The sequence below is a fragment of the Eptatretus burgeri genome, chromosome 7 (genome assembly GCF_056783735.1).
Source record: "Eptatretus burgeri isolate ZD-2024b chromosome 7, Ebu_testis_v1, whole genome shotgun sequence".
In the NCBI taxonomy this organism is placed as follows: domain Eukaryota; kingdom Metazoa; phylum Chordata; class Myxini; order Myxiniformes; family Myxinidae; genus Eptatretus; species Eptatretus burgeri.
This window is the reverse complement of record NC_140967.1, coordinates 108,242,538-108,267,580: the sequence shown is the minus strand read 5'-3', so window position 1 is coordinate 108,267,580 and position 25,043 is coordinate 108,242,538. Positions and strand designations below refer to the sequence as shown.

The following is a 25,043-nucleotide window of genomic DNA, read 5'->3' as shown; positions in this document are numbered from 1 at the left end:
TATATATATATATATATATATATATATATATATATATATACCTTGGTAGGAGTGGAGGGGCCTGGGAGAACAAAGCGAGAGAGAGAGGGGAGTTTGGTCATGATGACCTACAGCTGGCCTTGGTGAGACTGGTTTCACATGGGAAAGGCACTTTACTGGTCAAAAGGTTGTAAAATAAGATACTACAAGTAGACAGGGAGGGAGTGGAGGAGAGGGACAAAGAGAATGGGAGATAAAACATTAGGTTACAGGTCCCGGTAAATATACTTGGTGGTTTTGGACAATGTGATTATATACTTTTCAATACAAAGAAATGAATAACTGAACATAAGGAATTGGTTATATTAAGCAAGCAATGAGTACATCGGTAAAAATATACGGTGAGTGCATTTAAAAGAAAAAGGCAACTTGTTTAAAAAGGAATATTTCCCCATTAATGTTGAAATGATAAATATGATGTCATAGGTCATGTGAAAAATAGGAAAAACTTGGAACCTCTGTATCTCTGATACCAAACCGTGGAAAAAATTTCAACTTTGCACATGACAAGCACTGCCCATAGGAAACGAATGTGATTTTGTTGTTGTTGTTGTTGTTGTTGTTGTTGTTGTTGTCATAGGTGGCTTAGTTATGGTGTCATAATTGCATACGTCGAACGCTTTATCTGATGAGTATGAAAATTTTTGAGCGTCATCTTGTGCCAAATTGTATTGGGGAAAAAAAATTGATGATGTCATTGGTCACGTGATTTGGCAGCCATATTTTTTTTTAACATAAAGACCTTCAAAAATCTTCACCGAAATAGCTGAACAGATCAAGGTGAAACTTTACAAGTATGATCACCTATCCATGAGGAACAAAAAGTTATCCACCTATGACGTCATAGGTCACATGGTTTGGCAGCTATGATTTTTTGAAGAATAAACCTTTAAAAATCTTCTTCTCCAGAATGGCTTAACAAATCGAAGGGAAGCTTCACAGTTCACCCACATGTTCCCCAAACCTTGGGGATGGTGTGCACGAATAATTAATACGTCACATGGTTTGGCAGCTATATTGGATTTAACGAAAATCTTTAAAATATTATTTCACTTGAACCGCTTCATCAATCGACACAAAATGTCACAATTATGATCTGGTGTTCTTGTTGAATATAGGTTTTAAATTTCAACCTGATCAGACGCATGGACTGGCAGCCAGAATTATTTAATATAGGTCAAGGATGGCTGTTTGCTGTTCCGCTGATTGGCTGTGTGAGGACGCGCGGAGCAATGTGATTGGCTCCTCACAAGGTTGTCGTATATGATCATTAAAAGCCGATATTCGAAATGTTATTGAATATTTTTTACGGTCGGAACTCATGGCATAAATAATTATGTCGAAATCTAGAGTTGTTAAATCTGAGAAGAATTTGGAAAAACCGATTTGTTGAAACGCCATTGATTTAATTAAATAATACGCTCAGCGGGACATGAGGTAAAATTGCTGTCAAATGGAAGTGTTACATTCACAATCACCATGGGTTCCCCGTAACTTTTCTCTTCAGTGTGAAAAACACCAAAAGCGACAATTAAAAGCATCAAATGTTGGAAGGTTGCAGCCAATTGGTGTCAGGCGTTCTGGGGCACATTATAGGCCCCAGGCTTCAAGCTTTCCGGCCTATATGATCATTCCTTTCTGGTCCAGTGCAACTGGAATCGATCCAGGTTATATAAACACCAAGTATTTCCATGCACAGAAGCAATAGAAATGTTTTGGCTTCATTACATAACCCGAGTTAGTTTTTTTTTTCCGAGGCATCGAGAAATCAAGCCAGCGTTTTGTGCTCATGTACCGCCCGCATTATTAATTTTTTTTTTTCGTGAACAATCGAGGTTGTACTTACTGCTTATACACTGTATGTTTGTGCATTTCACATTTTGTTGAAGGACACCAAAGATATCCTGCCAAAAGTTTTGACCCATACCCGTTTCCCATTCCCATTAATTAATTGGACAACCGTAATCCATAACCTTCCGTTGCTGCCATGAACATCGTTGTCTGTTCTGTGTTCTTGCTCTTCCATGAGCCTTGATGATGTATAAAAATTAATATGGAATAGGCAAAGCCGAGAAGCGAACGTAGAATTCTTCTTACATTCGCTTCTGACTTTACCTATATTATTGCTGGTAATTGGGAGGGAAGATAGGCACCTTCACATGGTCCCCCCTGTAAGTAGCAAATAAAAATATATTTTTTGATGATGCGGGAGATATCTTTATTAAAATCAGTGGAGGAAATATACACCATGTCTGATATTTGGGTCTTTCATGTCTCCGACGATGCCTTTATCTCCCGGGACGCATCATTCCCCATGACAAAAACCGGAAGCAAAAGGGTCATAGCCGACGACACGGATTCCAAATTGCCAGGGAATTGTGTTGTTGTTGTTTCCTATTCTCTCATGTGCACGCATTAAGTATGAAGCTCACTACGTTTGCTATAAAATCCAGTGTTCTTGTATTTTGCATCTCTTTATTGATAGTTATTGGGAGGGAAGATAGGCGCCTTCACATGGTCCCCCTGTAAGTAACAAATACTACGGTATGCGAAACCAAGCCTGTCATATCCAAGCCTCCACCCGGGCTTTTCAGCAGCAGGTGGCGAGGGAACCGCCCTTTTTAGGGCACGGCGGCACCGCGTCATCGAGATCATCAAGAAAGATCAACGTCATCGTTTCTCTTCCTCTCTTCTCTTCCTCTCTTCCTGCTTGCGCCACCTAAAAATCCCCAAAATCTGGAGAAGAGCCCAAGTAGTCGCGATCCCCAAGCCTCATAAGCCACCAGGGGACCCGAAGAGTTATTGCCCGATATCTCTCCTTTGTGTCCCCTTCAAAATCCTCGAGCGTCTTATCTTCGCCCGCATCAAACCAATTATTGATTCACTTATCCCTTGGGAGCAAGCTGGTTTTCGATGCGGGAAATCTACTGTAGATCAGGTCACTCTTATGACCCAAGACATCGAGGACTGCTTTGAGGCTAAAAAGAAAGCCGGCGCTGTGTTCCTTGATCTCACAGCTGCCAATGATACCGTATGGCATGCTGCTTGCCTCACCTGCAAGCTGCTCCGCCTGCTCTGGACAGGCACATGGTCCGTATGATCATGGAGCTTGTCTACAACCGAAGCTTCGCCCTCACCACCGGTAGCGGACAGCGAAGCAGGTTACGACGCCTTAAGAACGGCGTCCCACAGGGATCGGTCCTGGCCCCCCTCCTCTTCAATATATACACCCTCGACCTGCCGAACACGGTCTCCACAAAGTACGCTTATGCGGACGACCTGGCGATCGTATACCCGGCAAGGAAGTGGGAAACACGAGAGGGGACTCTGAGCCAGGACATGTCTACTTTATCGGCATACCTCCAGAAATGGAGATTGAAGCTCAGCGAAACAAAAACAGTGTCGGCAGCTTTCCATTTGAACAACAGGGAAGCAAAACGTGAGCTAAACCTCAACATCGATGGAAAACCACTGTTCCTCTGCCCTGAGCCAAAATATCTTGGGGTAACATTGGACAGGTCGCTCACGTACCGCCGACACCTGGACTCACTACGCAAGAAGCTAACATCCCGCACTGCGTTGCTAAGATGACTGGTGCATTCCGGCTGGGGTGCGGGCGCTGTCACATTATGTACAGCAGTCTTAGCCCTGGTCCACTCCACCGCCGAGTACTGTGCACCCATCTGGTGCCGCAGTGCTCATTCCCACCAGATTGACACGGCCATCAACGGCGCCTTGCGTACTGTGACCGGATGCCTGTGTCCCACACCAACGGACAACCTTTCCATCCTCGCAGGCATCCAACCCACTGAGCTTCGCCACGAAGAAGCCACTCTTTCTCTCACTCGCCGGGCACTGAAGCCAAATCATTTGCTCAATCTCAAGCTCTCTATTTCATCAAATGAGCAGCCCCGGCAACTGAATTCGAGACACCCATTTATGCCTGCCACACAGTCATTGCTGAAAAACGCCAACGACCTTAACATCAGTGCGGCCCACTGGGCGGATCACAACTGGAACGCGGAATGGCGGACGAACTCTTCCAGACTCCGTGCTTTCATTCCCGACGTCGGTTCCCATACCACCGGAATGCCCTTGCCAAGACTGGCTTGGGTACGACTAAACCGTCTACGTACCGGCGTTGGACGATTCTGCTAAAATAAGCACAGATGGGGTTTGGCACCTTCTGTGGCTTGTGAGTGTGGCATGGAGGAACAAACAGCAGACCATGTCATCCTTGGCTGTTCCATATACCGTACCCCAAGCGGGGCACACGGTCTGCGTGTTTTGGATGACAATACAACCCAATGGCTGCTCAACACCTGCCCCGACATATAGCCCGGGGGCTCCGCCACAGCTCCGGGGTGGTAAAAGGCATAGACCCTTGGCCCCTAAGCGTGGTGAGAAGAAAGAGAATGAAACCAAGGTCAAGCTCGAAACGAAGAAGAGAAGATGGTAATTGTTTACAAAGTAGTGCCAAAAGTGCGTAAGATCACCATCCATGTCGTGACTTAATGATTTGGGTCCCAGCGGAGTGCTTCTATGTACGTCCGCACACTACATAATCGTCTTCTTTCACTGGCAATGTATGAAGATCCCAAAAAATGTCTTTGCAGTATTGAACTCCAAACCCTGCCCTCTACATTCACTCGAAAGAACAAGCTCAAATGAGCTAAGATCCTCGTTCTCTGAATGATGACGTCATAAAAACGAATACGACGTCATTGTGATGTATCAGGTTAACGATAAATTATTTATCTGTGCTAATGCCCGGCTTGATTCCCGCAAACAAAATTCAAACAGCTTGCCTAGTTTCGGAGATAATGGTATCGGCGATTGCCATTAGCGGCGATATTATGACGTCAACTTTTTTTCTCGGAAGAATTTCCAAAATCGGAAATGGTTACTGCCTGCGCGTGGGCTTTCTGCATTTACATAGCAGGTTTCACAAATATCCGATGAAAACTCTGGGTTGTGAAACAAAAAATGTCAAAAAATAGGAATGACGTCATAAAAATTGATATGACGTCATAGTGATGTATCATATGTACGGTAATTCATCCTTGCTAATGCCCTGTTCGATTCCCACAAACAGAATTCAAAAAGCTTGCCTAGTTTCGGAGATAATTTTTTAGGCGATTTCCATTAGCGGAGATATTTCGACGCCATAACTTTTTTCTAGGAGTAATTTTCAAAATCGGAGATGGTTACTGTCTGCGCAGGGTATTTTTACATATATATGCCAAGTTTCAGGAAGTTTCGATGAAAACTGTAGGCTGTGAAACAAAAAAGTCCACAAGAAGAACAACGTGAGTAAGACTTAGAGATCCTCCAAGAGGATCTAAAAACAATCATCCGTTGGACCGTTGGAAAGTTAATTAATCATCGATTTACTTGATTGAAAAAAAAAACATTTGCATGGTTACATATTCCGTTAGAACACACGTGAAGAAACTATTAGCATGGAAAATTTTGCCGTGCCAACAGCTTCATTACTTTCTAATACTTTAACCACTCATCCTTATTTTTCCTCCTCGTTCCTCTTCCTCTTTTCTATCCAATCATGCCACCGAAAGGGATGAAAACTAATGATGAAATGAGAGCAAACTGGGCAACATATGCAAGCCAGAAGAGTAAATGCAGTAGAGACGGCAGCTGAATAAGAATGTGAAAGAGATAGAAAAAGGACACGCCGAGAAGATAACGACTACAGATCCCGAGAAAATTCTGCTGCTAAAGAACGAATGCAGACAGGTCGACATTCAATAACAGGCCCAAAACATTGTACCTAGACAAATGGCTCCTTCAGATGCTTCCTTCGAGATCACGAACAGGCTCAAGATAATGTCCGAGGATGATCCCATCAGGCCAATCCAAAAGAGACGGTCAGAACAAGCCTTTCGATCAAATGAGCAGGTCCAGAACAAGCCTTGAAAGTCAGTGGGAAATGGAAAAGAAGGATGCTAGTCGTGATGGGACTTGAGATGCCCAATCAAATCACATTTCCCGTCACTCGCGACGGGTACTTTTGCTTGTTATTTAATATTTTTAATCTGGGTTTCAGGGATTTAAATCAAACTTAGTAAAAGTATGTATAATGATGTAAAAATGTCACCAGATATACCCCCTGCCCACATCGCGACGTTGAAGAGTGCCCTTCTAGTTTTTCTGTTTTTCTGTGGGGACTAAACACTTCCCTGTATCCACCAAGGAATGAGGAATAATTTAATGTGATGTTTGCAAAGGCTTAGGCACTATAGAGTGATTAAAAAATAAAATTAATCCCAAAGAAATCCAACCAATTTCAACAATTTGTTTTTTTGACTTAAAACACTCCCCGGCACTCACTAAACAGACCTCTGAAAGTTTGACAAAGATCCATTTGGTCTTCTCGAAGAAAAGTGGTGGCACACAGACACACACAAACATCTTATGGCATAGATTTTGAAAACCATTATTAAATAATGATTGTACCATTTAGCTCTGGATATTGATATGATATTCTTGACATATATATATATATATATATATATATATATATATATATATATATATATATATATATATATATATATATATATATATATATATATATATTTTATTAAACATTAGAATAAATGAAATGACAGGATTGAGAGAACGCACTCCAAATCACGAGTAAACCTTCAAGGCCTGCGAAGCTCAAGACACAATCATTACTACACTGGTTCTGTTTCAAATCCCATCCATCAATATTCAGATTTCTCAGGTGGCCAATGAAGGGCAGGTGATGAGGAATAAAAAGCTTCACCTTAACCTGTTCCCTGCATTCAGAACTGCCTCCAATATGTTGCTGAGAATTGGAGATTACAAGGACGACCACTTTTCCTCATTCTCATCCGAGAAGACAACCTTCGGTGAGCAGCAGGGGAAGGTAGAATTGGAGTGGGGAATGCTCTGAATTGCTATTCTGTCCGGTTCATGCATTGTGTGGAATGTAACCAAGTGAGTGTGGGATCACCCTCAAGGAGCTCTTCCTGGCTGCAATAATCATGATGTCCTTGAAATGAGCCAAACTCCAGCAGATTATTGACGTGGAGTACACTGAGCTTTCTGATCATTCACTATTTAACAGGGGTGAACGTTTTGCACCGATGATGGATATGCTGACAGACTTCAAAAAAGGCATTGTGGGAAAGGTCAAAGTTCGTGTTGACAGAATTCAAGTAAGTATTCTGATTGGGTTGGTGAAGTAACTGGAGGTAAATGTTACACATGATGAGAAGTGATGAAGTGAAAAGATGAGTGAGAAACGAGTTATTTATTTACTGACTATTTATTGGCACAGTTAGTGAGAGTTACCTTCTGTTCCACCCGTTCAGGCTCTGATGTCAGGGGCCATGTTACAGCACCTGGACTTTCTGCGACTGAGCGAACACAGCGAGTAAGTGAACTGTTTTAGTTAAAGGTGCCATGATATCCGAGTGTTGAAATGGTGTACCTGCTTGAATGCCATATTTCTCCTCCTCCTCCTCCTCCTCCTCCTCCTCCTCCTCCTCCTCCTCCTCCTCCTCCGTATGCAGCATAAGGCTGTGTATATGAATTCATTTACACAGCCTTATGCTGCTGAACGCCACATCCGAGGAGGAGGAGGATGGCATTCAAGCAGGTACACCATTTCAACAGTTGGATATCCTCTTCAAATTTCAAGTGAATCGGATGAAAATTTACAAATTTAGAAATTCGGACAATGTTGACCTTTTGGCCTATGTGGACCTAAAAATCGTTGGTGGTTGAATTCAGTGACCTGAAATATATATCCTGTTCAAATTTCAAGTCAATTGGATGAAAATTGAGGATTTTAGAAATACCTCCTTAGTTGTTGACCTTGGGACTATGTTGACCGTTTAGTCCATGTTGACCTCAAAAATAATTGGCTTGTTGAATTCAGTGACTTGAAATATAAATCCTCTTCAAATTTCAAGTCAATCGGATGAAAAATGAGGATTTTAGAAATCTCACCTCAGTTGTTGACCTTTGGCCTATGTTGACCTCAAAAATAATTGGCGATTCAAATTCAGTGACCTGAAATGTAAATCCTCTTCAAATTGCAAGTCAACTGGATGAAAATTGACAATTTCAGAAATTCGACCTATGTTGACCTTTTGGTCTATGACTCTATGTTGACCTCAAAAATGATTGGTGTTTGAATTCAGTAACCTGAAATATAAATCCTCTTCATATTTTAAGTCAATCGGATGAAAATTGAGGATTTTATATCCATCACCAAAGTTGTTGACCTTTGGCCTATGTTGACCTTTTGACCTCAAAGACAATCCACTTCTTCCTGATGACAAACTCTACCATGTGGGAAAGTTTCGTGAAGATCGGTTTAAAATTGTGACCTGAAGGCGACAGACAGACAGACAGACAGACAGATTTACAGACAAAGCAAAATCGACAAACCAATCGACTTGAAAAATCTTCGATTTTGCAGATATTAAACAGACCCAAATGCAATAATACCCTTTCCTCTGGCAAGGGTAATAATAATAATAATAATAATAATAATCATAATAATAATAATAAACAATGTTTATCATGTGAAGATCTCTGTGGTCAAGTGGTTAGTCACTGACTAGCAAGCTAGCTGATGCGGTTTCATACCAGACATATCCAAGTTCGAGATATATTGATTCTTGGGTGTAAAAAAAAAGGTAAAACATGCATGGACTCAGCTCCTGTTATATACTTATTTATGTACATATATAATTGATGTTCCAGACTCTGTTACAGAGAGCATCAGTGCTACCGAAGCAGTTTCATGTCGAGGGTTGTACTGGGTGATTTGTCATTGCCTTCCCAGCGTTGTTTGAACATGCTCTCGGCTTTTTAAATGCTGAACCTAAAGGAAGGAAGCAGCACTTACCATTTTTAAAAGTCTCAAGCTCTAAAATGCTAAACGTGAGATCAGTGCCGTCTCTTTGGACAAATCTCGTGCTTTCGATACATTTTGGTATCCCACCTTGCTCTCCAAACTGTCTGCCAATGGCACCCAAGGCCAATTCCACATATATGGCTAATTGACATCCTCGACTCTCATAGTCAGCATGTGGCTCTCAACAGAATCCTTTCATATCCTCTCCCTGTCAAGGCTGGAGTGCCCCAATGCAGTGTTCTGGGCCCAGTCCAATTCCTGTGATCTTCAACAATGATCACTCTGACTCTCTGGGAAATCCTCTTAATTACTTGCAAAATCGAAGATTTTTCAAGTTTATTGGTTAGTGAATTTTGTTGTTCTGTCTGTTTGTCTGTCTGTTTGTCGCCGACAGGTCTAAATTTTTTAACCGAGCTTCACCAAACTTCACCACATGGTAGAGTTTGTCAGAAGGAAGAAGCCTATTGTCTTTGAGGTCAAAGGTTATTTTGAAGTCGAATTCCTAAAATCATCATTTTTCATTCGATTGACTTGAAATTTGAACATGATTTCCATAGTCCATCACTGAATTGGGAAACCAACGATTTTTGAGGACAAAAGGTCAAAGGTCAACTGAAGATCAAACTTCTAAAATCATCAAATCTTATTTGAAAAATTGTCAATTTTCATCAAATTGACTGCAATCAAACAGCAATTGCATCGTCCATCACTAAACTGGGAAATCAACTATTTTTGAGATCAAAAGGTCAAAGGTGAACTTGAGGTTAAACTTCTAAAATCATCAAATTTCATCTGAAAAATCGTCAGTTTTCATCCGATTAACCTGAAAATTAAGCAGCAATTCCATCATATATCGCTGAATTTGGAAGCTAACTATTTTGAGGTCAAAAGATCAAAGGTCAATTCAAGGTCAAACTTCTGAAATCATCAATTTCAATCTGAAAAATAATCAATTTTCACCCGATTGACCTGAACTTTGATTAAGGTTGTGAATTTTAATCTTAATGAAATGGACAATTTGATGTAACCATGGCAACATTTGAAGAGGGGGATGGATTTTGCAAGTATCGTGCCCTGCATGACGTCTTTTTCTTGTTTGCCTGTTTGTTTGTTTGTTTGTTTGTCTGTCTGTCTGTCTGTCTTTGTTTGTCTGCACAGAACTTTCGTGTTTTTCTCTGCCACTGCTTGTGGGATTGAGACAAAATTTTCACCATTGGTGCGACTACTCGTGTAGAATGTTATAATGATAAATATGATGTCATCAGTCACGTGGTGTGGCAGCCATATTGGAAAAACGGGAAAAATTTGGACCTCTGTGCAATCTCTGTGCAATTGGACCTCTGTGAGGGTGTGCAATCTGTGATTGCTCTTTTTCTTGTTTCATTTTTATTATTATTATTATTCTAATGTTTAGTATTATTATTATCATGTTCTTACAGACTGGAGGAAGAAGAACCAGGATTTGGATGACTGCTGTAAAACCCACAAACCCACAAATAAATACCCAAATGGACACTTTCCGGATCAAATGTAGAATGATAAACAAAGAAATGTAAAATATATATCGAAGGAGCGCATAGACGGCAACGTGTTATCAAAGATCCTTCGTTTTCCAGCTGGTTCACTTAAATGTACATCATCATGGAGACTCTCACTTCTTTACTTCCTAATGGATGTTTCCCTGCCCTGGATTGCACATGACGACACTGTACAAAAGGCATTCCAAAAAATACCAGCTCGTGTTTGTTCTACTTATCCCTAAACCGTATATATCCCCTCTCTTAGCCTTTTTTTTTTACCTCTAATCCTTTTAATCCCCACATTATCCCTTAAAGGGAAGACGTGTGTTTGTGTCTCTTCCAGCAGTGTTTATCGTAAACATATTCCAAGTCCTTCCTCTTCTTCCAGTCTCAAAGGACAGGCTCATTGCTCGTAATAATAACATGAAATTACTTATGTTGTGCCTTTCACAAGATATATCAAGGTGATTTACATCAAAAAGATCAAGTAAAATAAGGGAACATTGAAAAGCAAAGCAATAAGGGTGGTTACTACAAGGCTGGATTTAGGCATGGGCAAGCTGGGCAGTTGCTCAGGGGCCTCCACAACCAGGGGGCCTCCACATATTTCATGAAAAATAAAATTGTAAGGAAAAATGTATTTGTGAGTGCCTGAATGGTAGTTGCTAGTTTGTGGAACAGATATAAGATATTCATCTATAACAGATATGATATATTCATCTTATCTCATTCTCTATTTGATATAGAAGTTCAGATTCTTTGTTCTTGAAAATATACTTTATGGATGACTGAAAAGATGTCTTGTCACCTTTTTAGTATTCTAAGGTAGGGTGGGCCTCCACTACTGAAGGCTGCCCAGGGGCCACCACATGTCTAAATCCGGCCCTGGGTTACTAAATAACTGGACAATCATGATGCGGACTATTCCTCCAGGATGAATGAACGTCCTACTTTCTTGCAGGGAATTCACTTGTCACAGCTTTGTGGAGTTGGAGAAAAGTAGCAGAAAGAAACTCAAGAGGATGTCGAGCACTCCGGGACCAAGTCAAGCTGAGGCCGAGGAGGTCTTGACGTCAAGTGACATGGCTGAGCTCTCAACGCATGATATCCTTATCAAGCTAATGGTGACAGTGAACAGGCAGTATTTAGAGCCTGGTGGAAATGCTTAATCCTTTGTTTTTGTAACATTACACACGTCACGTGATTAGTTTTCAGCACAGACATTTTGTTGATGCACAGGTTATTGTGGATTGATTGAAAAGAGTTTTCATTGCAAAAACAAACAACTTTTCCCTTTTTCTTTTTTTTGTTGCAGGAAATGCATTCCCTGGAAAATCAAGCGAATCTGCTGGGCCATCTGATGACAAAAGAAGGAGAAGGCTTCCTCACCAGTGTTGGTACAGGACCTTTAGTGGTGGAGAATAAATAAAATCACGATGATCTAATACGTGGATTACCCCACAACATGCGGTAACAACTCTTGTCATGCCAACACGTGATTGTGTTACGACTCAGGAAAAGGGAGTTTGACATCCGTATCATGTGATTCGCTCTGTGTACCGCGTGGTTTGATATCAGTACCACGTGATTCGATATGTACATAGTTTGAGGTTATATTTTAGGCAATAGCACCGAGTTTTCACCAGCTGCACAAAACACAACCATAACTATTATAACTGAGTGCAGTTAAACAAAGAAACAACGCATCTCACTATTTTGCTCCAATGAAGGGCTACGCAAAAACCATAGCTTCTCCTTTGCTTCCCAGGGCGGTTAGCAAACCTCAATCAACATCCTGTTGGTTCCATCCATCAGTATTCACTGTACTCAGTACAACATATCACTTCAAGTGGAGCTGTCACGTCTCGATAGTTTATTCTCACGACATTAGATTCTCAGGCAGTTTATCGTCGAGTCCAGAATCGAACCCAGACTAGATGTGTTTTACTGATGACATCATGTGCATCTAAATGTAAGTGGTTTAACGTATAAGTGTGTGGTTATATGTTGTTTCCATGCATCATGACATGGAGTTTGGAATCCACAACCATAACATCCTTTCTTGTACGGTTTCCCCACGAAACGCCACGATCAGCTATTTGTACACGTGAACACGGCATTTTATCCGAGGAGGAAAAACCCCTTGAGGAGGGTGGATATTATATGTATTAATATTGTTTGTAATAATATTAATATTACGCTATCATTGTCATTCGTGTTATGACTTTTGTTATGAGAAGCGGCCTTGGGAAAACGCCACCATTAGCTATCTTAACACGGATATACACCTTATCACGGACTTCACCCAAGGCGGAACACCCCCTTGGGATGGGGGCATATTCATTCGCTACAACCTTCTTCGTGTGACTCTCAGTCCTCCTGTCAAGTTTGGTTGACATTGGATAAGTAACCACCGAATATATCATGGTCTCAAAAACAGACAGACAGACACCAAACTACGTATTTCAGTGTGATAAAAAAAATCATATATTTGTTGATTTTCATGCAATAATTTCACTTCCTTATGGTTGTTTTTCCCCCTTTAAATCGTTTCATCATGAATCCTATAATTATTCCCTCATCTGTCTGGCAGGCACAGTAAGAGATCAACTCGAAAGGGTATACAGACGAGCTGGTAAACAAAAGCGCTGGTGAGTTTGTGCGTTCATTTCACATCCAAGTTAAAGGTTAATTGGAGTTGTCTGTGTGGTCAGACATCATGGCTTGTACATCAGTGAAGAAATTCGATCCAACTACTTTATAAACTTCACACTTAAAGCTTTCCGATTAGTGGTTTTATGTGGATAATTTGAGTAAATTGTGAGAGTTTTATACAACCCTTACAGGTCATTACTGCGTCAAACAACAGGCCTCCTGGGAAAAGCAGTTGATAACCTCGCTCCCTCCATCACCAACATCGTCGTGCATGGAAAACAGGTGGGACAAACTCCTTGTCCAAACTGGAACCTTATTAACTTCATTATAATCCCGACAATCGATCGAAATTGCAACGAGCGATCGTTTCTTTCCTCTGAACCTCAACAGCTCACATTGGGCGTGTTCGGCGGAGGTACAGAAGTCACCATTGCTAACCCCGTATCACCAGCGGTGGCCAGACAGCTGGTCTACTCTGTTTGTCCGAGTCACGACCCCCGTGCCCCGGCACTGCTTCAGGAGTTGGTCATTCACGTGGGCTGGATCATTACGAATTCTCCAGCTATTTGTGATGGCATTCTGCAATTCAGGATTGGGTAATTACCTTTTCACAGCTCCCTCCCCCGACTTCGTTCTCAACACAACTGGCAATTAAAATTCATCGGAAAATGGTCTTGGATCATATATTACTGGAGAAATTAGAGAAGATTTTGCTATTGTTTCCAAATCGAAGCATAATTGGTGCCAACTAGTCAATAACCAGTGGTAAGCATCAGTTGTTGTTCTGGATCACGTATCCTAATGTGTGACCTTGGATAAAGTGTTGGTGAGTACTCACAGTTCACTGGGTTGGAACCATCCCTTGAGAGGGGTTGGGGGTTCAAATCGAACTGAAGGTGGCATTATTAGTGAAGATCGATTGCGATTTGAGCTTGTCTCATGAAAATTGCCATGCTGATGTCAGATTTTGGGTACCCCCTCTTGGTGGGGTCTAAATGTAATACCAGTCCACACCTTGTTGTTCACCAGATCAGGATTTTTACCTTGCTACCCCATCTGAAGTCGCTTAGATGATTCATTTTGAAACAAACAGAGCAGTTATGAAGTAGGAAGAAAGAAAGAAGGAAGTATTTGATTGGAGGTGTAATGTAAACTTGAGTGTGTCGTTTGACTTGCTGCGTTTGCCGTTCACTATTCATACCACATGATTCGATACTTCTTTTTTTTTAATTTCTTCCATTATTTTGTTTGGTGATAACATTGGTAGTGTTTTCTTTCCCACCAAAGAAAGGATCCTGTTTTACAGATCACACAAGGTGTATGCTTTGCTAAACAATAACATTCAACAGCCTTAGTAGAGCTTCTCACCTTGTCTACCTGAGCATATGTTACACTTATGTATGAAGCAACATTTTGCCTAACAATTAACAATGTCCCCAAATCCAAATCAGATGGATTATCCATGCAATGAGCCATTTGCTAAAACTACGAGTGAGCAGCAAGGACCATTCAACGGATCAAGATTTGAATCTTGAACCTCAAGGGGATTTGAACGAGCTCGCTCCCAGTGCTGTCAAACATCTTCTCCTCGATGTGCTTCAACTCCATCAAGAGCAAAGGTCTCTCATTCTACCTTAGTGTTTCCCAAACCATGTTCACTACAACACAATGGTTTTTGTGTTGTGTTAACTGTTTGATTTTCATCATTCGATAGGTGCTGGAAGGACAAAAGACATCTGGATGGGGCCTTGAACCGCACGCCGAGAGGGTTCTATGATCGCGTGTGGCAAATCTTGGAACGAACGCCCAAAGGCATGATAGTCTGCGGGAGATACCTGCCCCAGGTGTGCATCACATTGGTGGCGATTTTTTGGCAATAATTAATTTTATTTCCTCTTGTACAGGTAATAAACTCATGAGTAATCCCATTAATTTGAAATAATAAAACACAGAAGCAAGCAAGTGAACAATATGCTTGATCACAGTTTAAGTTGCTGTCTAAACTTGGACTTGCAGCACAAAGTCCTCAACATATGCCCAACTTTTTAGGTGGAATCCCATTGCTATCAAAGTTCACCATAATCATGTGAGCAAAGAGCTAATTTTTGGACCACATTCATGTTCCCAGCAACCGACTCTCTCGGACATGATGATGTACGAGATGAACTTTTCCCTGCTCGTGGAGAAGATGCTGCAACATATCCAAGTACCTGAGTATCGTCAGATTATAGTGGAGGTGTGAAAGTTTCGTTTTCTGCTGTTTGCTCCGATCAGCATATTCTTATTCCACAGCTCTCATGGTCGTTCATGCCAACAATTTATGACTGATGGTCTTTTTAAGCAATAAGCACTTCAATCTTTTTTTCTTTTTTTTTGTATACCTTGTCGAGGCTCGTGTGAGAGCAAACACACAACGCACAGCAAGGGGGGCATGAGACAGGAGGGGAGGGAGTGGGAAGGACAAAACAGTGGGGAACAAACATTAGGAGATCTGTGGAAGGGAGAGGGATGGGATGGGGAACATGGGGAAGAGAAGATGGACATTACAGGGACTTTCAGGAAGGAAAGCAGGGAATTTGAAGGAGGTGGGCTTGGGTGGATTATCGGGGGGAGAAAAGATCGAGTATTTGTATGGGGGATGATAATTGGTGGTGGTGAACAGCTGTTTTGAAGGCCTGGAGGGAAGAATGGGAATGAATAGAGTGAGGGAGTTTATTCCAAAGGTGGGAACAAAGAGGAATGAAAGAGTGAAGGTGAGCAGTGATTCATGATTTTGGTAGTTTTACCAGAAGGGGTTGTTGGTGGACCTTGAGCGTCCTGTGGAAATGTGGTGGGGACAAATCGCAGAGAGAGCAGGGGGGCGAGGCTGGAGAGGAGACGGTAGAAGAGAGAAAGACAACCGAGCAACCTGCGGTGATTGAGTGAGAGACCCAAAGATTCAGCCTCATTGCGGGAGATGCCAATGATCCGAAATGCCTTGGTTTCTACAGCGTGAAGCCAAGAAAGGTGGGAGGCAGGAGCACCAGCCCAGAGGGGAGAGCAGTACCCCATCAGGCTGTGGACAAGAGCTTTGTAATTGGTCAGGAGCTCAGAAGGGCTGAGGAAGGACTTTGCATGACGGAGGATTCCCAATCGGGGACTGGATTTGAAAGCGAGGTTTGAAATGTGTCTTTCCCAGGAAGAGTCATGGCAGATAGTGAGACCCAGAAGCTTGAAAGATAAGGACTTCTTCCAAAGGATTGTGGAGAAAGTGGATGGGGGGGGGGGGTTCTAAACGCTCCTTTCGAAGAGACATCGTGAGAGTGTGAGATTTGTCTGGATTGAAAGACATGTTCCACGTGTTGGACCAGTTTGTGATTTTATCCAGATCTGCAGTGAGCAAAGAAGCTGCTGTTTGCCTTTCTGAGGGATGACCGATGGTATGGCGGAGGGTGGAGTCATCAGCAAAGAGATATAGAGGATTTTCCAGAGAGTCGGAGAGATCATTGATGAAAACCAGAAAAAGAACAGGGCCCAGAACGCTACCTTGAGGAACTCCAGCCTGGACAGGAAGGGGGGATGAAAGAACTCCATTTATGGCCACATGGTGACTGCGACAGGAGAGGAAGTCAGCAAGCCATGAGTGGAGATGGCCTTGGATACCATAGGAAGAGAGTTTGGTGAGTAGTGCAGGGTGCTAGACTGTGTCAAAAGCACGTGATATGTCCAGGGATACGGCCTGGATTTCCTGTCTAGCATTGAGGACCTCCATCCATTGTTGGGAGAGCAGAAGCAGCATATCCAGGGTAGAGTGACCTGGTCTGAAACCAAATTGATGATAGGAAATCAAGCCATTGGAAAAGAGGAAGGATTTAATGTCTGAAGCGATGATGGATTCTATAACCTTGCTGATGATTGGGAGAAGGCTGATTGGTCTGTATTTGCAGGGATCTGTTTTTGCACCTTTTTTGTGCAGGGCAGTGATGTTTACTCATTTCCAAGCAGATGGCAGATGACCTTGAGCAAATGAGAGGGTGAATAGAACAGAGAGAGGGTGAGCAAGAGCAGAAGAGCAGGCTTTGAGGACACGTGGGCTGATGCCGTCTGGACCGGTTGCAGAATCTGACTCGAGGTTTGACAGCAAGCTCTCCACCTTGTCAGGAGAAAAGGATACAGAGTCCAGGGACAGTTGGGTGCGACTGGGTAAGGTGGGTAGAGAAAGTGATGGGTTTTGGACACAAGATTTAGCTGCAAACACCGAGTTTAGGCATTCAGCTTTTTCACGTGCGGTATCAGCAGTGAGGCCATTTGAGGTAAGGGAGGGGATGGAGGGGGAACATACACCAGAAACAGATTTGATTCGACGCCACCAGGATTTTGAGGAGGGAGAGAGGTTTGAGAGTTCAATCCTAACCAATAAGCGCTTCAATTATCCACAGCTAATTATCATCCTCTTTAAAGAGGATGTCCAAAAGAAACTGTGAAAATGTAATTCACTGGATGGTGGTTGGGCCCTCCCCTACCCCCCAACAACACCAACCCCCCCTCTCAACCTCTTCTTACAGCTATTGATGGTAGTTTCCATCATGCTTCAGAGAAACCCCGAGGTGCATTTCCAGGAAAAGATGGACCTGGACCATCTTGTCCGGGAGGCTGTGAGAGAGTTTCACCATGATCAAGGAGTGGACAGAAAAGATTGGCAGGTGGGTGCTGCCCAGAAGGCACAACAACATTTATATAGAATTGTGTACAAAACGAATCACCTGGAGTTTCAGAAAGAGACACAAGTCTCTGTGAAGGGAGTGTCGGTCTGTGTCAGCAGACAAGACGATGGATTAAGTAACTGAAAGCTGATAAGAGTATGTTAACCACCAAAGGACGCGAGGTGAGGCTGAGAATTTGATGGTGATGGAGGGGCTAATGGGATGAGCTTCGTGTTCGACTGGGGGAAAAACTGGTATTCCACTAATTGGGTCTTTACATTCCAATTCAACGGACTCTAGGGTTGTTCAAGGCTCAGACATTTTAAATACTTCACACTTAGTGGGGAGAGGAATTACAACGGATCCGTAAACATCCATGGTGCTTGTGACCACGGGAGTGGTCCCATGCGCTTCCTGATGCACAATACTCTCTTCCTGCTCGTGTTCGCTGCTTTTACAAGCAGGAATATTATCATCCTCCGGAGCACAAGAGCATCAAGTCTATTTTGTGTTTTTAAAATGCCAGAGGTTGCTGCTGCCAAACGGGAGTCATTGTGTTCACAAGACAACGCCATCTTTTTTGGATGGCTCCGTCGTCACATCCTGACCGTTAACGGTTGAATGTTTTAATTGATGCCTCCTATTGGAAGGAACAACTGCGAAGCCTTCCTCATCTGCTGCTTGCATGACTTTCAGGCATCACGAGGGTCCCCAACTCTAGATGGACCACTATCAGTCTCTATGTGCCACTGGAAATAATCTTGCGGCAAGCATTTTTAAATACCCAGATTCACCACAAATGAACCAAGTCAGAATCTCCGTTTCAACACAAATTGGTAATTGCGTTTCTTGGTTTTTAACGTCATCACTGCACTGAGTGATTGGGCATTGTCTTTTAAAATGACATAGAAGCGCCACAGGAACGACATGACATGGCGAACCGAGGCATCGGAGCACAAGCGAAGCAGGATCGTCGAGATTCGCGACAAAACGTTGCCAAAAACACGTAATGCAGCCCCAACCTCCTTGCTTGTGAAGAAAGGTGGGACATTGGACATAGTTAATTTAATGGCCAATGTTTCCCGTGCACTGACATTAACAAAGATGTCCGGCGGTATGGATAGACCGGTTTCAACCACTTGAGCAACGTATCGTTCTTCCGACAGGAAAACTACAACGCGATGCGTTGGTTCATTTTTTGAAGCTGCCAGAACATTCTCAATTCCAAAAAGCTCTCCTAAACCCATCACCACATTCTCAACGCTATCTCCATAAGGTGGAGTTATTATCATCCCGTTCTTACGACTGATTGACTCATACACACGTGCACACTCGTACTTTCTCTATCGTCTCAACAAAAGAAAGGAAACGCAGGGAGAACTCCACAAGCTTAAATAAGGAAACAAGGAAGTGAAATATGGGATAGGAGAAAAAAAAAACCAACACGAATCAGGCAGCCATCATTACACCACACGCAAAACGACCGAGAGAGAGAGAGAGAGAGAGAGAGAGAGAGAGAGAGAGAGAGAGAGAGAGAGAGAGAGAGAGAGAGAGAGAGAGAGAGAGAGAGAGAGAGAGAGAGAGAGAGAGAGAGAGAGAGAGAGAGAGAGAGAGAGAGAGAGAGAGAGAGAGAGAGAGAGAGAGAGAGAGAGAGAGAGAGAGAGAGAGAGAGAGAGAGAGAGAGAGAGAGAGAGAGAGAGAGAGAGAGAGAGAGATAGAGAGAGAGAGAGAGAGAGAGAGAGAGAGAGAGAGAGAGAGAGAGAGAGAGAGAGAGAGAGAGAGAGAGATGGAGATGGAGATGGAGATGGAGATGGAGATGGAGATGGAGATGGAGATGGAGATGGAGATGGAGATGGAGATGGAGATGGAGATGGAGATGGAGATGGAGATGGATCTCCACATGACATAATTTTGATTAGGCCTTTATATTAAACTTACATTTAGTCTGTTGACCCAGATTTAGCCGATTGATCTCTGCACTGTCAGCACATCCCATTTTTGGAGACCCCAGTCCGGTGGAATCTTCTCAAATACATGTAGCATTGGTGGGTTAACATGCAGGGAGTGTGAGGCAGTTTCCATTGATTAGAGTGCCAGTATTGTGTGATATAATCAGAAGTGTTTTGAGGTATGTGGACGCTCGTGGAAGAGCTGGAATATATGGCCCAAGATAACGTGACAGCAGGATAGAGGGACACAACAGAGGACCACTTGGAGGTCGCAGGAAATAATGCACGAGCAAGGAGAGGGGGAAGAGGAGGACAGATGTGTAAACAAGCTGGGTAAAAAGGTCAAACAGAGCAATGAGAAGAGGAGAAAACTGGGGATGAAACAGAAATGGGAAAAAAAGAGGAGCAGAGAGTGAGGGGAGAAAACACAATAACGCTACAAAGAAAGGGGTGTGCTTCGGGAGGGATACTGAGGATGGAAAAGATAATGGGTAGAGATGCGGGAGGTGGTAGGGGTGGCGAACAGGAACAGCCATCTTGAAGCCTTGGAGTGAAGAATGGGATTGAACAGACTGAGGAAGTTGGTTCCATGGGTGAGAGTAAAGAACAAATGAGAAGACGTGAGCAGTGAGCCTGGATTTTGGGATTTACACCAAAAGTGGGTTATTAGCAGAGTGTGTGTGTGTGTGTGTGTGTGTGTGTGTGTATACTTTATGGGATTGTAGTGGGGGAGGGACAGAGAATGGGTGGGGCAGAGAGGGTACAAGACCATAAAGGAGGATGGAGGATGACCAGTCGATGGCTGGTTTTAGAGGGCAACCTGTATATATGTTGTGCCCAAGAGATACGTCTGATGGCGAGGCTCAAAAGTGACTGAAATTCTTCAAGAGGTTTGTTGAGGAGGTAGATGTGAGGGCTTGCCTGACATTCCTTTTGGAAGGACAGTGTGAGCGTGAGATTTGTTCGGATTGAAACACATAGAGCAAGTGTTTTACCAGCTCCTGATTCTATGAAGGTCTCCAGAGAAGAATAAGGCTTCTGCCTCCCTTACTGAAGGATGAGTAATGCTATGACAATGGGCAGAGTCATCAGCAAGCAGACAAAGAGAATTTTCCAGAGAATCAGAAAATATGAATCATGACTGGGCTCAAGGCACTACCTTGTGGAATTCTCGCCTCAATAGGGAGATTATTTATTTATTTTTTTGCATACATTGCCAAGTCTCGTTTAAGAGCTGACACACAACGCACATCAAGGGTGGGGGGGGCATGAGATAAGAGGGGTGGGAGAGGGAAGGACAAATCAGTGGGGAACAGAGACCTTAGGAGATCTGTGGAAGGGATGGGGTGGGGAACACGTGGTATACAAGATAGATATCACAGGGACTTTCAGGAAGGAAAGCAATGAATTTGAAGGAGGTGGGTTTGGGATGGATTAACAGGGGTAGAAAAGATCATGGTTTTGGATGGTGGAAGATAGGAGGTGGTGGTGAACAGCTGTTTTGAAGACATGGAGGGAAGAATGGGATTGAAGAGAGTGTGGGAGATTATTCCAAAGGCGGGAAAAAAAGAGGAATGAAAGAGTGAAGGTGAGCAGTGATTCATGATTTTGGTAGTTTTACCAGAACGGGGTTGCTGGCGCACCTTGAGCACCCGACGGAAATATGGTGGGGACATATTGCAGAAAGAGCAGTGGGGGGGGGTGAGACTCGAGAGGAGACAGTAGAAGACAGAAAGACCACCAACCTTCCTGTGGTGAGAGAGTGAGAGGCCCAAAGACTCAGCGTCACCGTGGGAGATACCAATGATCCAAAATGCTGATTAGATGAGAGGATCCATTTGAGAGCCACATGCTAATTATGAGAGTAGAGAAAGTCAGCAATCCATGAGAGGAGGTGGAGTGGATGCCTGTGTTGAGCAATTGGAGGGGGGGTGAAGGGTGCCAGAATGTATCAAATGTTCAAGGTATGTCCCGAGAGACTGCCCAGATCTCAAGTCTGAGATTAAGGGCTTCCATCCATTGTTGAGAGAATGGAAGCAGCATGTCCAGGGTAGAGTGACCGGGTATGAATCCGAATTGATGGTCTAAGATCAGGCTGGTGGATTAAAATAAGGATTTGATGTCAACTGCACTGATGGATTCCATGACTCTGGATATAATTGGGAGCAAGCTAATTGGCCTGTAGTTAAGAGAATCATTTTTTGCACCATGTTTGTGTCATGTAGTGATCTTGGCTGACTTCCAAATAGACGGTAGGTGACATACGGCAAGTGATTATATGACCAGAGCAGAATGAGGATGTGTGAGAGCAGCAGTCAAGGTTTCCAGGACACCAGGACTTTGAGGAAGGAGAGAAGTGTTGATGCCATCTCGACTCATCCCAGAGTTGGAGCTGTGTTGCCAGACATCTCAATGTCCAGGAGCAGTTGGGTGTGATTGGGTATTGTGGGTACAGAGAGGAAGGATTTGGATACGTGAGATTTGTGAGCAAACACAGAATTGAGTCAGCTGTGGTGCCATTTGAAATGAGGAAAGAACAGAGGGGGAGCATACTCTGGCGAGAGACTTGACAAGGTGCCACCAGGACGTTGAAGAATAAAACAGGTTTGAGATTTCAACATTGTGGTTGCATGAATGTGGCATCTCGTTGGTGCTCACATTTTCAACAACAATTAAAACCAAATGTCAATCCTGGAATTGTTAAAATTTAGGGGTCTGAGATGGAAAATGAGCATGATGTACCGTTCTTCATTACTGATCGCTAAAGAGAGGAACCGTGCTTCAGATCAAGTGCCACCTCCAGCATCACACAATCGTCCTTGTTTCTACCCACACCATAATTTAGTGTGGCCTTCACATATCCCATTGTGTTTCTCTCTGAAAAAGACCAAGTCGAAGGAAGTGGTCCCATGCAATGGTCGTGAAGCATAAAGTCCTGAACAATAGGATTCGTATTCCTCCACAATTATTGTCATACTTTAGATTTATTCACCAAACAACGTTTTGCTTCTCACACATTCCGATGTGATTCTTTCACTTGTTGAACACGGTCATCGTGTCTTCGAAAATATGAAGCAGGAAGGTAAAATAACACAGAAGAGTGTAGCACTGCATTAACCCTGATAAATGATGCACCGTACTTTCTTCCAGTACATGTATCATATAGTCATTGTGTTATATGTCATGTGCACATCAAATTATAGTGACATAGAGATGAGGATGTGTTTGATGGATTGATGGTGAAGGTGATGGTTTGCCATAATTCAGGCCATTTGTATTGAGGCCCTATATGTGCGCAATAGCATGCCCTATATGTGCGCCCAGCAGGTCCTGTGTGTGTGCAACAGCAGGCCCTAAGTGTGCACCCCAGCAGGCCCTATTTGTGCTTCCCAGCAGGCCCTATGTGTGTGCACCAGCAGGCTCTGTGTGTGTTCCCCAGCAGGCTCTGTGTGTGTTCCCCAGCATACCCTATGTGTGTTCCCCAGCATGCCCTATGTGTGTTACCCAGCATGCCCTATGTGTGCGCCCCAGCATGCCCTATGTGTGTTCCCCAGCATGCCCTATGTGTGTTCCCCAGCATGCCCTATCTGTGTTCCCCAGCATGCCCTATGTGTGTTCCCCAGCATGCCCTATGTGTGTTCCCCAGCATGCCCTATGTGCGCCCCAGCATGCCCTATGTGTGCGTCCCAGCATGCCCTATGTGTGTTCCCCAGCATGCCCTATGTGTGTTCCCCAGCATGCCCTATGTGCACCCCAGCATGCCCTATGTGTGTGCGCCACAGCATGCCCTATGTGTGCGCCCCAGCATGCCCTATGTGTGTGTTCCCCAGCATGTCCTATGTGTGTTCCCCAGCATGCCCTATGTGTGTTCCCCAGCATGCCCTATGTGTGTGCGCCGCAGCATGCCCAATGTGTGTGCGCCGCAGCATGCCCTATGTGTGTGCGCCGCAGCATGCCCTATGTGTGTGCGCCGCAGCAGGTCCTATGTGTGTTTCCCAGCATGCCCTATGTGTGTGCGCCGCAGCATGCCCTATGTGTGTGCGCCGCAGCATGCCCTATGTGTGTGCGCCGCAGCATGCCCTATGTGTGTGCGCCGCAGCATGCCCTATGTGTGTGCGCCGCAGCAGGTCCTATGTGTGTTCCCCAGCATGCCCTATGTGTGTGCGCCGCAGCATGCCCTATGTGTGTGCGCCGCAGCATGCCCTATGTGTGTGCGCCGCAGCATGCCCTATGTGTGTGTGCCGCAGCATGCCCTATGTGTGTGCGCCGCAGCATGCCCTATGTGTGTGCGCCGCAGCAGGTCCTATGTGTGCACCACAGTATGCCCTATGTGATGTGAATAAAAATGTACCAGAATGCCCTGTATCGTTGCCTTTCACCGTGTTTTACAAAAGGAGATGTTCCACGAGTTCTACAATACACCACCAGTCGGGGAACAAGGCACAGCCAACTACATGACGAAAGTGGTTGTTTCAAGTCTGCTGTCTGGCACGATTCATTCCTCTGCAGAGGACCCCTGCATCATTAGCTAGCTCTTATTTTTCAGTTTTATCCAAAGATTTTTAGTTTTTTGCAGGAAGAAAGATCAGGAAGCTTTCCCGGGAATGTTGCGTTGCTGGATCAAGTCAGAATAATAAAGGTTTTGAATCGACAACCCCACAAGACCGAGCATAACTTTTTTTTACCTTCTTATGGAGTTTAACGTTCTTGATTCGATGCATGTTTTTACCTGATTGATGGTGAAAGAAGAGTCGAAAATGGTCGTTGTTTGGAGCCTGGCGAATTGATTGCTTTGCAACTATTGAAGGATGTGCTTTGTTTGTGATTGTTCTCATGGTTTTCACAAAATGATCATGCAAACAACTAAAAGGGTTTTCCAAAAACTTTTCTCATTTTATCTGTAACAACCTGTAAAGAAAGCACCATGAATAAACCAAAATGAACTCTGACCTTTGTGATTTTTGTTTTTTTTCTGTGCGGTTTGTTGATAATTGTCTCCTGACAGTCAAATCTCCTTCAAATTGTTTTAAAAATGTTTTCAGCATGAAACTCCAAGTTTGGTCTTCAGACAGACATTTTCCTCAAGATGCGTCCATCACAAATTATTTTGTGTAAGTACATAGCATGGGTACTAAAGCTATTCAAACAGCAAGTTTGCAGCAGTGTGTCATGCAGGGATTGCCTCCAGGACTAACGAACAGGGTGTGGTTTTGGTGGTGGTTACACCTGCTGTTGTCACAAAAGGGTTTGCTTGTAAGTACTTCAGATTACTGAATCATGT

General features: G+C 43.6%; 1 protein-coding gene across 2 annotated transcripts in view; it reads left to right on the top strand.

The window, feature by feature from the left end:
• Window positions 1-24,711, top strand: part of LOC147024066 (phosphorylase b kinase regulatory subunit beta-like) — a 165,463-nt gene extending 140,752 nt beyond the window's left edge. Inside the window, exons 19-31 of one of the 2 annotated variants that reach the window (XM_085890238.1) lie at window positions 6,853-6,935; window positions 7,154-7,244; window positions 7,401-7,462; window positions 11,438-11,540; window positions 11,792-11,873; window positions 13,070-13,127; window positions 13,323-13,413; window positions 13,522-13,727; window positions 14,583-14,750; window positions 14,846-14,975; window positions 15,260-15,367; window positions 17,676-17,813; window positions 24,157-24,711. In XM_085890238.1, the coding sequence (XP_085746364.1) occupies window positions 6,853-6,935; window positions 7,154-7,244; window positions 7,401-7,462; window positions 11,438-11,540; window positions 11,792-11,873; window positions 13,070-13,127; window positions 13,323-13,413; window positions 13,522-13,727; window positions 14,583-14,750; window positions 14,846-14,975; window positions 15,260-15,367; window positions 17,676-17,813; window positions 24,157-24,294 (1,458 nt within the window). In that variant the 3' untranslated portion in view covers window positions 24,295-24,711. Of the gene's footprint in view, window positions 1-6,852; window positions 6,936-7,153; window positions 7,245-7,400; window positions 7,463-11,437; window positions 11,601-11,791; window positions 11,874-13,069; window positions 13,128-13,322; window positions 13,414-13,521; window positions 13,728-14,582; window positions 14,751-14,845; window positions 14,976-15,259; window positions 15,368-17,675; window positions 17,814-24,156 lie in introns of both variants that reach the window. The other variant, XM_085890237.1, reaches the window with a different exon arrangement.
• Window positions 24,712-25,043: the final 332 nt, after the last annotated feature.